Source organism: Ovis canadensis, chromosome 1 (genome assembly GCF_042477335.2).
Source record: "Ovis canadensis isolate MfBH-ARS-UI-01 breed Bighorn chromosome 1, ARS-UI_OviCan_v2, whole genome shotgun sequence".
Taxonomy (NCBI): domain Eukaryota; kingdom Metazoa; phylum Chordata; class Mammalia; order Artiodactyla; family Bovidae; genus Ovis; species Ovis canadensis.
Genome location: NC_091245.1, coordinates 240,518,625 through 240,531,759, shown reverse-complemented (window position 1 = coordinate 240,531,759; position 13,135 = coordinate 240,518,625). Strand labels below are relative to the sequence as shown.

Genomic DNA, 13,135 nt, shown 5'->3' with positions numbered 1-13,135 from the left:
ATCCTTGGAGAAGTGGGACATTTGGACACAGACACACGCTGTGGATGTAGCCACAAGCCAAGGAATGCCGATGACTGACGCCATCACCAGAAGCTCGGAAGAGGCAAGAAGGGACTCTCCCAGGCTGGACTTGTTGACACCTTGATTTTGGACTTTTAGCCTTCAGAACTGTGAGACAATACTTTTCTGTTGCCATAAGCCACCTAGTTTCTGGCATTTTGTTACAGAAGCCCTAGGAAATTAACACAGCCACCCTAAGTGCTATTCCAAGTGAGTGAGCTCTTAGCCTGCTTTTTTTTTTTTTCAAGTTCACTGTTCGGACTTCCCTGGTGGTCCAGTTGTTAAGACTTTGCCTTCTAACACAGGGAGTGTGGATTTCAGCCCCGGTTGGGGAACTAAGATCCCATATGACTCTCGGCCAAAAAACAAAAATATAAAACAGAAACAATTCTGTAATAAATTGAATAACAACTTTAAAAATGGTCCACATCAAAAAATAACCTTAAAAAATTATGTTCAGTATCTTTTGTGCAAATCATCATGTGCCTTTTTACATCATTTATGACAGAAAAAAAATGTAAATGAAAATTACCTTGAACTTAATGCCTAAATTGGAACTCTCTTGTTTGAATGTCAGAATAGGTGGTGGCCCAATGCTGGGTAATGTTCTCAGAGAGGGCTCAAAGAGTGTTATGAAGTCTTCCTTAAACTAAATTTTAAAAAGAGAGAAAGAAAAAAAAAAGGAAGACTGAATAAGTGATTTTTACCATGAGTATGGTGTACTAGGTGGGTTGATAAACATCTCTTACCTCCAGTTCACATAAAATACTTAGTTTCAGTTCTTCTGGGTCAATTATCCATTTTGCTGAAGAAAGAAAGGGACAGATTTAGAAGGAACGTTTAAAACTTTTATGCAATGTACTTTGAAAACCATTTTCTATAAAGTCCTAGCCCATCACACACACACACACACACACACACACACACACACACACACACACACACACACACACAGAGTCTAAATGCCCTGAAACCCTACCTTCACCATCTTCTTGCATATATTCTTTTTTTACTGGAATATAATTGCTTTACAATGTTGTGTTAGTTTCTGCTGTATTCTTAGGGGAGCTCTTTTCTAAAGGGGTTGGATGCCATCCAAGTCAAGGCAGGCTCCCTAAGGGCAGTTTGTCTTTGTCGGAAGGAGGAGTTGATGCCAAACATCCAGTTACCTCTTAACTTAGATGCTAGATTTTCAGGTTCATCCTCCTTCTTTACAGAGGGCACTTCCTTCCCTGAAAAAAAGAGTGTACATTCGTCAATCAGTCCTGACAAAGGAGGAAAGAAATCTCATAGAAAAGAAAATATGCCTCTTAGGAAAATAAGTTGCTTTATTGTGTTTATCTTTTAATGTTTTTCCTTTTCCCAAATAACATTTTATCAACAGTAAGTAACAAACAGAGGAGGTGCACCACTAATGAAACACATTAAAAATGTTTCCTGGAGCTTCCCAGGTGGCACTAGTGGTAAAGAACCCGCCAGCCAATGCAGGAGACATAAAAGATGTTTCCTTGCTGCTTTTGAGTCTCAGAATACTACATGAATGTATATTTTACTTGATTATAATCATGGTTCGCAGACCCTTTTGTGTTCTGCCTGTTAAGCATACCATTCTGTCTAATTTATGACCATCATTCTGCAAAAGTCTTCAGCGAGAGGAGTGCTGGGCTGGGGTCGAGGAGGAGCACCCCATTCAAAACAGTGAATTAAACCACCGTGACAATTCCCTCTGCAGATTCCAGGGCAATACTGGGAATGGGGAAAATAGCCATCAACACACAAGCCACTTGGAGTAAATGTCTAGAAGGTTAAGCAAATGAGATTGGCGTGATGAAAAACCAATCCAAACAAACCACAATGGGACAGAGGTAAAGGGGGAGGGTGGGCCCATTTTCCCAGTATAGCCAGAGCTGGTGCTGGAGAAAGAGATGGGTGTCAGAGGATGAGACCCTTCCTCTGTGGTGGTGGTGGTTTAGTTGCTAAGTCATGTCCGACTCTTGCAACCACATGGACTGTAGCCTGCCAGGCTCCTCTGTCCATGGAATTCTCCAAGCAAGAATACTGGAGTGGGTTGCCATTTCCTTCTCCAACTTCCTATGTGGAGGATCTGAATACTTTTATTTTTTCAAGTGGACCAGTTTTTAAAGTCTTCATTGAATTTGTCACAGTATTACTTCTGTTGTTCATGTTCTGGTTTTTTGGTAGTGAGACATGTGGGATCTTAACTCCCTGACTAGGGATCAAACCCATATTCCCTGCATGGGAAGGTGAAGTTTTAGCCCCTGGACTTCCAGGGAAGCCCTTGAACAACTTAAAAATAAGTTTTAGGCATTTTGCCCAACAGAAACACCAGCACAGATATTTTTTTAAAAAAAGAGTGAGCAAAGGTTTTCATTAAGGTATATTTTGTTATAGTGAAGAGGTCAAAACACCAAACCAAACCAAATCAAATGACCTTGAAACATCTAACAATCAGATGTATTACATAAGTCACAGTAACTATAGGTATATAAGGGAATGCTATGCAGTCATTTCAAGAAAGTAGATCAGTTGTTCCTGACATAGGAAGGTAAAAAATATTTTTTAATTAAAAAAAAGAGAAAACTGCTGCTAATCACAGGAAATATAATTGTCTGGTAGACTTTTAACTGATAAACTATTAGAATTAGAAAGTTCAGCAAGAGAATCAGATACAAGACTAATGCAATCAATAATTTTCCTCAGTTCAGTTCAGTTGCTCAGTCGCGTCCAACTCTTTGTGACCCCATGGACTGCAGCACACCAGGCCTCCCTGTCCATCACCAACTCCCGGAGTTTACTCAAACTCATGTGCATTGAGTCAGTGATACCATCCAACAATCTCATCCTCTGTCGTCCCCTTCTCCTCCCGCCTTCAATCTTTCCCAGCATCAGGGTCTTTTCAAACGAGTCTATACATGGACAATAACCAATTAGAAAATATAATAGAAAAAAATTCCAATTGTTATATCAATAAAAGACAACTGCAAAACACCTCAGAATAAATTAATTAGAGCTGCAAATAAGTTCTCTATTAAAAGGAACTATAAAAGAAGATATGAAAAAAAGTTGAAAATGTACATTAGGCTCCTGTTGTTAAAGTAATCAAACAAGGAAATTATTCCATGAGGTGGCTCTAATAATGCCTTGGTAGCCAACTGTTAGCAAAAGGGAAACCTAAGCCAGAGCCAAGGTTAATGACTCAAGGTTAAGAACAGCTAACTGCAAACAGCCAACTGGGCTTTCCCAAATAATGCAACCTTAGGCAATAGCCAGTCAAATAACTTCCTTGGTTTGCTCTTTCGACTTCTCTATAAAAACCTCTCCAGAGCTCTCCTCTGTGAAGTGCTCCTAACCATATCTGGTTTGGCGCTGGCCAATTCCAATCCATATCTGCTCAAATAAACTCTTAAATAAACTCTAAAAAAATGGAAAATGTCTCAGTTTATATTTTAATGCTGCAAAGCAAGATCAAAGAGTCAACTTGTCAAATTCCTCTGAAAAACCTCATCGAAATTACTTGGACTATATAGATTAATTTGGGAATAATTAACAAGTTTGCTGCTGCTGCTGCTGCTAAGTTACTTCAGTTGTGTCTGACTCTGTGCGACCCCATAACGGCAGCCCACCAAGCTCCCCCGTCCCTGGAATTCTCCAGGCAAGAACCCTGGAGTGAGTTGCCATTTCCTCCTCCAATGCATGAAAGTGAAAAGTGAAAGTGAAGTCACTCAGTAGTTTCCCACTCTTAGCGACCCCATGGACTGCAGCCTACCAGGCTCCTCTGTCCATGCAATTTTCCAGGCAAGAGTACTGGAGTGGGATGCCATTGCCTTCTCCAACAAGTTTTCTAATGGTAGGTTTAATATTATATTAACATATGATATTAATTCTACATCTGATTTTTATGTTAGATTGTGTCACTCCTCTGGGCAGGCCCTCCAGTGACTTCGGACTTCATTCTCATTGAATAAGATCTGGTCCTCACCATCTCTCTGACCTTTATTACCTAGAATTCACTTCCTTCCTCACTCCATTGCAGCCACTCTGGCTGCCTCCATTGTTTTAGAGGGAAGTGCTTTCTCTTCCCTATGCCTGGAACACTCTTTACCCAGAGACCATCATCACTCTCACACTTCGAGGTCTGTACTCAAATACTTCAGTTTCTCAGTGAAGATTTCCCTGAGCATCCTGTGTAAACTTTCACCCATCTGTCCAGCATTTCCCACCCCTTTGCCTGCTCTATTTTTCTCCTTAGCACTTACATCATCTAAGCCATTGTGCATTTACTTGCTTTGTGTATTATTTATGTCACCATCACTGTCACCTCCATCTCCCACACTTTAATAGAAGACCACTGACTGAGACAGGGGTTTGTCTGCTTTATTCATTGCTGTGACGCTAGCATAGGAAAGTGACCTGTGACAGGTACTTGACCTATTACAGGTATGTGCTCTGTGAACATCTGATGAACATATGATCCAACATACAACAAATAATAACATTTAAAGGAAAGGCTATTCATAATGATGACTTCTGAGGAATACACTGGGTAAGTTAAAAACTTAATGTTCCCATTATATTTTTCTTAATGGTTTGATGTTTAAAAAACAGCATGCATGTGTTACTTCTATAATAAAAAAATAGAGATATGTAACAAAATATGATGGCAGACTATCTCTTAATGTGAACACAGATGCTACCATTTACTAAAGACTCAGTGCCAAGGATTTTCAATGTTGAATCTCATTTTGATCTTCATAATGGTCCTATGAGACAAGGATTATTATGGCCAGTAGAGGAAGAAGGAGAGTCAATGAGGTTAACTGACTTGCCTCGTTGTCACAGTGTTGGTTTGTGTTGGTGCTGGGGTTTAATTCTACCTCTCCTGGTCGCCTACCCCCAAGCTCTTTCCAGCATGCAGTCCCACCTCCCAGCAAAAGCTTCAGAACCAAACCACTCACTGGGCTTCTCCATGCCAGCCAATTCTTGAAGCCAACTTTCTTCTGTTTGTATTGATACTGGAACTTTTGGATGCAGACTGTGATAGATAGCCCTGAAATTTAGACAAAATGCTTGCTTTCAGTATACCTAGAGAGTTGTTAGCAGTCTTTTAAAATCTGGTACATTTAACAATCAAATAACAAATGTCCCTAGAAGACCCTGATTTCTTTTTTCTTGGAAATATTTTCTTCCATTTTTATGTCTTCAGTAAAGTCTGTGTTAGTGCCGTATCTGTTCTTTGCAAAGTACTCCTTTCTAAATCTTAGAGGCTCCCAATACCATATTATTTCTCTCAGAGAGTAATTACTACCCCTCTCTCTGTGTATGTGTGTCATTATTGTTGGCTTTGGCAATGATGTTATGTGTGTTTAAACATTTATTTGAATTTAAATTAGAACATACTGTTCGTTTTAAAGTAGCTGTAAAATAATCCAGTCTTTTTAAAGGGCTGAAGTTAAATGCATTGTAATTAAGCATTCTGTATTCATCCCAAAAGTATTGTGGCGCTTAATCAGTCAGTTAACACTGACATAACAGGCAGCAGGAATTTACTGACTAGCTAAAATGACTGTTACAGGTAACAAGTAAATAGTAAATATTGCTTTTCAAGTTCCTTTGCCTCTTTGAGTTTCAGAGTTTTTTTTGTTTGTTTGTTTTGCTGTAATTTGGTGGCTCTTCTAAAAATATCAGACAAAATTTTCCCAAAGAGTTTAGTCAACTTTAGGACTTTTACGTTTTCACCTTTCTCAGTTCTCTTATGTCTCCACCTTCCTTTTTTGAAGCTTTGTTTCTGGTACATTGTGTGTTTTAATTCTGAAATGACTGTACTGTCTGGAGAACTGCTCTGTTGAAGCCACTCCATCTGGGGGAGTCCTGTCTGTCTAACTTCCCAGGGAAACAAGTTATGAGACCAAGAGTAAAGGAACACTGAAGAAATTTTAAGACAGGCAAGAACTCAGAAATTTAACTATCCATGAGATCAATACAAAATAATTACCTGAGTCATTTTCTCCAGCAAAAGGAAGAGGAATAAAAAGAAAAAAAGCAAAATGGAAATCAAGAAAGTATGGCCATTAGCCCAATTCAGAAAAATTGAAGACAACTAAAAACAACCAAGGGTTCAGAAGTTCTCCTTTTAGGAGCCAAGTTTTATGGACATAGGATTTCACTTTCTTATACATGCATACAGTCACAGTATTGGTTTCTTAGCAAGAAATTATGAGTATTGGTTATTGGTTTTCAACTTTTAGAATCAACTTGTACCCAAAGCACTAAGAACTAATAATAATTACAAAACACACAATCACAATAAAACTTAGTAAAGTAATATGACTCTATATGACTATATTATATATTTTAATTAAATCTGTTAAATAATTTATTGTTTATTGGGAAAGGAAAGGGTAAGAAGAGAGAAGGAAGTAGCAGTTCCTTAAGGTGTTAATTTTTTAAAAGAGTTAATAGTCACTAAAATTGATAATCAAGAAGTAGAGATTTAAATACTTTAAAGTCCTTAAGGTTAGAAAAATTAAAATTAATATAACTACTGAAAATGGAGAGGAGGGAAGTGGCGTGAGTTACATTCCTCAGCTTTCATGATGGGAGGTCAGTAGCTATGTTAAAAATTGATAAATCAAGTGATGAAAATCTGCTATTTAAATTCTACTGGAAACAAAACAAGCTGTTAATAGTATGTTAACTCTGGTGAGTGGAAGAGGGAACAGAGAGGGGTACAGAAATCTACAGGTAGATAATAGGCCAGAGATGGGCAAGGACCCTGTCTCTATCTGCTCCAAAGTGTCTAACAGTGTAGATTAAAAATTCAAATATATATATATATATTAGTTGCAAATGCCCTGGATGATCTTACTCTACCTTCCTGACATGTTCATCCCCAAAGTAAACATCATTTTCAAAAAATAAGATGAAAACTGAAAACAGTTTCTTACCTATCAAAATTCATCTCAGACATGTCTTTCCTAAATGTCTGAAATATTTTAGGAAAACCTGTTGAATAAAACACGAAACAATTTAGCCATTCTATTTGAATCAATGGTTCTCGAAAGGTCAATTTTGCCCCCTAGGAGACATTTAGCAATATCTAAAGACATTTTGACAATTTTTGATTGTCACAAAGCCTGGTAGGGGCTAACTGGCAGAGTCAGATGTAGACAGGGATGCTGTTAAATATACCATAATGCCAAGTACAGTCCCTCCTCCTGCCCTCAACACACTCAGCCCCAGGAAAGAGTGATCCAGACCAAAATGTCAATACTGGGGGATGGGCGAAGTCTACTCTAAGTAACTGCTCTGCCTCCAAGTGGCTGGAGTGGTTTCAGTACAGGAAGTTAGGCACAAATGAGAACTGTTTATTGGGGGGGGGGGGGGGGGGCGGGGAGGAGGGGAGGCAGAGCTGTTTCAATAGCACAGCATCCTTAAAGCACTACTCCTTCCTCTTCCTCGTGGTATGCGAGAGAGAGAGAGAGAGAGAGAGGCAGGAGGACATGATGACTATGAGAGAGAGGACACGATCACTGAATGCACTCGTACATGTTATAAAGCGAGCACTCGGTACACTACTGCCTGTTTCCTGTTTTAGGAGGATGCTTCCCCTTCATTCTAAACTGTGAACCATCACAGCCGCTCAGCGAAGATTTCAGTGTCTCTGATAGAAGGGACTGAGATAGGGGTGTATGGGAAATGGTGAGTGTATTTGGAAACTGACACCCCGTAGACGAAGGTTCTAGAGTAGTTGGACCAGCTCTCCCCTAGGGATCGGGAAGCCTTAGAAGAAAGGGCTCGGCGTGGGGGCCGAGGTGGGGGGAGCGGTACTTTTTTGGGAGGAGATCCTGGAGGGGGCGCTCTCGCTGGGCACAGACGTCTGGCTCCACCACGACAGGCTCGGCGTACTGAACGTCAGCGTTGGGCTCAGGCTGGGGCTGACGACGCTGGCTAAGCGGGGGCGAGGCCAGCCTTCCTCATTGGCATCTCCGAAGTCCCAAAACTTCCAGAAGTACTCCTCGCTGAACCTCCCAAAGGCCTCCAGCTCCTTCTCCAGGTCCGCCGCCGCCTGCTGCTCCTCTTCCTCCTCCTCTTCCTCCTCCACTACCTCCTCTTCTTCCTCCTCCTCCTCTTCCTCCACTTTCACCTCCTGCTCCTCCTCCTCCTCTTCCTCCTCCTCCTGGCCTTGCTCTTTCTCGGGCTTTCTGAAGCTGCGCTTCGAGGGCATGTTGGCCGTGGCGGGCAGGAAGCAGGATCCCCGCTAGCACAAAGGACACTGGCAGGTCCAGGCCCGGGGGGCGCGCCGACCTCTGTGCGTCCGTCCGTTTCCCTGGGCAACCGCCCGCAGTTTGGCCCGCGAGCCTGGAGATTAAAGTCGCAGGACCCCTCAGCCGGGAGGACTGGCGCTGGGGGGAGCGGGGCCGACGAGGAGGGTAGCCAGGACTCCTGCAGGTTCCTTTGGCATCTGCGTTCTGGACTCCAGCAGGAAATTCTAGCGGCCTGCTGCGAACTGATCCTCCTTTCTAATTTCTCAGCTTATTTGGAGACAGTCTTTAAATTTGTTTTTAATTAAAAAAAAAAAAAAGGAGATGTGGTTGACTTAAAATATTGTATTAATTTCTAGTGTACAACACGATTCGATATTTTTGTAGAACTTACTCCGTTTTAATTTGTTATAAAATATTGGGAAGCTAGTTTTTGGAGCCAGGGAAGGAGAGCGGCTACTAGTGATGGACCCCCATAAGGCCACTTGGTATTGCTGATGCCAGGGTTTGGTTTTGGAGTGGACAGGTGCTTCTCGGAGCTTATGATAAAACTTTATTTACAAAAGCTGGCACAGATCCACCGTGGTAGTTTGCTGGTTTGATTTTTTTAAAACACTGCTTTAAATGTGGGCTTCCCAGATGATGCTAGTGGTAAAGAACCTCCTGCCAATGCAAGGGACATAAAAGAGTTTCCATCCCTGGGTGGGGAAGATCCCCTGGATGAGGTCATGGCAACCCTCTCCAGTATTCTTGTCTGGAGAATCCCATGGACAGAGGAACCTGGCAGGCTACAGTATATAGGGTCACAAAGAGTTGGACACGACTGAAACGACTTAGCATGCACACCTTAAATATTGTTTATCTTGATTAGTGAGATTTTTTGATGCCAGTTATATTTTGCCACTGAGGTGAGTGCCTTGCTGTAGTCTGGGGCCTGATTAATGCTTGTTCTATCCATCCATACAGGGGGTGGACAAGGCCTGAGGCATCTGGCCACCAAGGCATCTCCTGTGACCTTGTTTTCAGCTCATTGTACTTTTTACCACCTGTCTGGAAACCAGCTCAGGTTTGGTTGCTCATTGCTCCAAACTTAGTGCTCAACAAGCAAGGGTTGGTGGAAAAAGAAAGGTGCTTTGCTTGGGAAGCTGGCAATCTGGGGAGGTGGTGAACTAATGTCCCCCAAACCATCTCCCAGTGAGCAGATCAGGGGCAAGAGCTTTAGAGGAAAGCTTTAAGGATGTACAGATAGGGGCTGTGCAGAGCAGCACAGTCAGCTCTTGACCACCATCTTGAAACTGGTCATGCTGTGGTTTGGTCTTGATTTTTTTAAGCATAATAATTCTCAGTTTCAGGGTGGTTTGTTGCCATTTTCTTGAAGCCAGCTCCTGGAATTGTGCTAGTCATAGATGTAGTACTGCGCAGAGTGCAGCAGCTTATATCATGGTTACAGTCTGGTCATTATGCTGTTTAGCTTTTTCCCTTTGGTGGTGGTTATAGTGTCTGCAAAATAACTCAGGAATGTGTCTCAGATACCGTTATCTATGTCCTTCAGGGCAGAACCAAAGATTCTGTGACTGCCTTTGGGTGATTTCCTGCTTAAATTGTTACCAGTTCTCTAGGCCTAATTGCTGTTTTTGTCACTACATGTCTACATCCTTTCAATCATTAATTCTTGAGCCAGGCTTTTGTGACTCAGGGGAGGCTCCTAGGGGACTAAAGCCTTTTTCTACAAACAAGAAATAGGGCACATGGAAGGGCTTTTGTACCTGGGAGAATCCTGTAGGATCCTGCTTGGTTTTGTTAGGGGAAGCACTAACTGAAACTGCCCACCCTGGCCAGGCACCATAGTAACTATTTGCATGAGTTGTTTTATGACAGGAGGTCCTGGTAAGGAACAGGGAACTAATAAGCTACCACTAACCAGGAGAGTTCAGAAAAGGTCAAAAAGTGACACCACGTGTCCAGCCACCTCCCAGAATCCTTCTCATTGGCATCCATCTTGGCTGAACAAGGCATGCACCACCAGGAAGGATTCTGAGTCAGAATGATTGGCTAAAGACAACCCAGAAACTAATTCCATCATCATAAAACCCAAGACTGGTAGAGCATTTCTCCTGGGTTCCCTTACCCTGCTGCTCTCTGTGCGGCTGCCCTTTCCCAATAAAATCTCTTGCTTTGTCAGCACATGTGTCTCCTTGAACAATTCATTTCCGAGTGTTAGACAAGAGCCCACTTTTGGGCACTGGAAGGGGCCCCCTTCCTGCAATAGTTTCATACTTACTAAAATTTGTGTAAAATATTTTTGTACACATAAAGTATACAGAATAATATAATGGACATCTGTTTACCTGCTGCTCGGACTGCAAGTTATAACTTCACCGGTACAGTTCAACTTCCTTTTAAAAGCCTATTAAGACTGACAAGTGTTCCTGGTGGGAAGGATTGTGTTCTTGCTGTTTAACTTTACCTCTAATAAAGGAAGCCAGCTGAGACTCTATGTGGCTGAGGACATTTAGGTGTTGTGAAAAGGGTCTGGACTGACCCTTATGTTAAGTAACCAGGGTTAGGCTTAGAGTCCCCTTCTGTGTTCTCTGCTAAATAACCTTACATCTTGCAGCCTCAGTTTCCCTGGGAGTATATTGGGAATAATAACATTTACCCCTAAGGTGTATGTAGCTTCCCTGGTGGCTCAAATGGTAAAGAATCTGCTTGCAGTGCAGGAGACCTGGATTCAATCCCTGGGTCAGGAAGATACCCTGGAGAAGAGAATGGCTACCTGCTCCAGTATTCTTGCCTGGGAAGTCCCATACAGTCCATGGGGTCACAAAGGGTCAGACACCACTGAGTGAATAAGAAAGATGTATGTGAAGACAATAACTGTGAAATGACTGCCTATAGCTGTAAGGACATTTCAGCCAAAGACCACCAGGAATACATATATAGTTAAATAAGTTGGGTTTATTACTGTTACAGCAAGATGTTTTAGTAAGAGAATGTCAGAAAGAATCTAATACAGGATTTCATGTTTGGTTAGATGATTTGTGAGAAGTCTAAGGAAATGAGCTTTTACTCTGAAGTGGATATTGTCAGAAAGTGAAGTATTCTGCACCAAAGACCTATTGTATAGCACAGGGAACGATACTCAATAGTTTGCAATAACCTATAAAGGAAAAGACTATGAAAAAGAAAATATATAACTGTACACTTGAAACTAACACACATTACTTTGTCAACAAAGGTCCATCTAGTCAAGGCTATGGTTTTTCCTGTGGTCATGTATGGATGTGAGAGTTGGACTATAAAGAAAGCTGAGCGCTGAAGAATTGATGCTCTTAAACTGTGGTGTTGGAGAAGACTCTTGATAGTCCCTTGGACAGCAAGGAGATCCAACCAGTCCATCCTAAAGAGCAGTCCTGGGTGTTCATTGGAAGGACTGATGCTGAAGCTGAAACTCCAATCCTTTGGCCACCTGATGTGAAGAGCTGACTCACTTGAAAAGACCCTGATGCTGGGAAAGATTGAGGGCAGGAGAAGGGGACGACAGAGGATGAGCTGGTTGAATGGCATCACCAACTCAATGGACATGGGTTTGGGTGAAATCCGGGAGTTGGTGATGGACAGGGAGGCCTGGCATGCTGCCGTTCATGGGGTCACAAAGAGTCGGACACGACTGAGTGAACTGAACTGAACTCACATGCCGGAAGGAGAGAGGGAACTCTATGGGCCTCTTTTTTAAAGGCATTAATCCCATTCAGGAGGGCTCTGTCCCTATGACCTAATCATTACCCTAAGGCCCCACCTCCAAGTACCATCACATTGGAAATTAGGTTTCAACAGATGAATTTTAAGGGGACACCAACATTCTAGTTTGTAGCCCCTTGTTTGAGGTTGTTATTCTTTGAGAATCTTTCTATCCAACAGGAGGACTACATGGCCTGGCAGTGAGCACCAGCCTAGCTTGCAATAATATGGAGGTCTAGCTGTGAATATCTGGTCAGTTCCCAACAGGGACTTTCAGCCTTGAGTCTTCCATCCCAGGGCACTTGTAACAACAGGGCTTTCAAGGGAGCAGAAAGTGAGAAGTTAAATGTCTAGAATCACTAAGCCATATGTAATTTATTTATTTATTTTAAAAATATATAATTTGGTACAATTTCTTAATTTTTTGGCTACTCCATGCAGCATGTGACATCTTAGTTTCCTGATCAGGGATCGAACCCATGCTCCCTGCAGTGGAGGCTCAGAGTCCTAACCACTGGACCACCAGGGAAGTCCCTAAGCAGTATTTTATGATTGTCAGATCAAACTAATATTTACTAAGGACTATGAGCCAGCTCTCTATTGCCTTGGCCAGGCAATGAGTAGGAAACCTGTGGTCCCTGCCCTCCCTACCTGCCAGCAGTACCTGAGCATGGGGCAAGAGTTCAGTGAGCTCACAGGCATAGGAGCAGAACAAGGCAGGAGAGAGGCACAAAACTGACATGCACTTCAGGGAGTCAGAGAGCTGATACACAGACTATTGTTGGAAGAAGTGCTCTTATAGGCTATCGAAGCAGTCAACACAGATGAGAGGACGTTTCTAAGGCTCTGGAAGGAAGGGAGAAATGTGGGTGTTTGGAGAGGAGAGTGAAAAGCATTCAAAAGCATCTCAGGGTACCTAGGGTAGGGAAGGGGGCTAGCAATGGGAAGTGTGGGTGGAGATTCAAGGTACAATAAAGATAAATGGATTAAGAAAACAGCCCAACACTTTTCTGGGTATTTTGATGCCGGAAGGGAACCTAGAAGTCACGAAA

At 42.2% G+C, this 13,135-nt stretch overlaps 1 protein-coding gene across 1 annotated transcript in view; it reads right to left on the bottom strand.

Annotated features, from left to right (window-relative positions):
- ERICH6 (glutamate rich 6) overlaps window positions 1–11,503 on the bottom strand; it is a 45,140-nt gene extending 33,637 nt beyond the window's left edge. Inside the window, exons 1-6 of the mRNA XM_069562748.1 lie at window positions 7,909–11,503; window positions 7,026–7,083; window positions 5,037–5,128; window positions 1,230–1,292; window positions 810–865; window positions 593–709 (exon numbers count right to left, since the gene is read on the bottom strand). Coding sequence (XP_069418849.1) covers window positions 593–709; window positions 810–865; window positions 1,230–1,292; window positions 5,037–5,128; window positions 7,026–7,083; window positions 7,909–8,305 — 783 coding nt within the window. The 5' untranslated portion in view covers window positions 8,306–11,503. The remainder of the gene's footprint in view (window positions 1–592; window positions 710–809; window positions 866–1,229; window positions 1,293–5,036; window positions 5,129–7,025; window positions 7,084–7,908) is intronic.
- Between the last annotated feature and the right edge of the window lie 1,632 nt (window positions 11,504–13,135).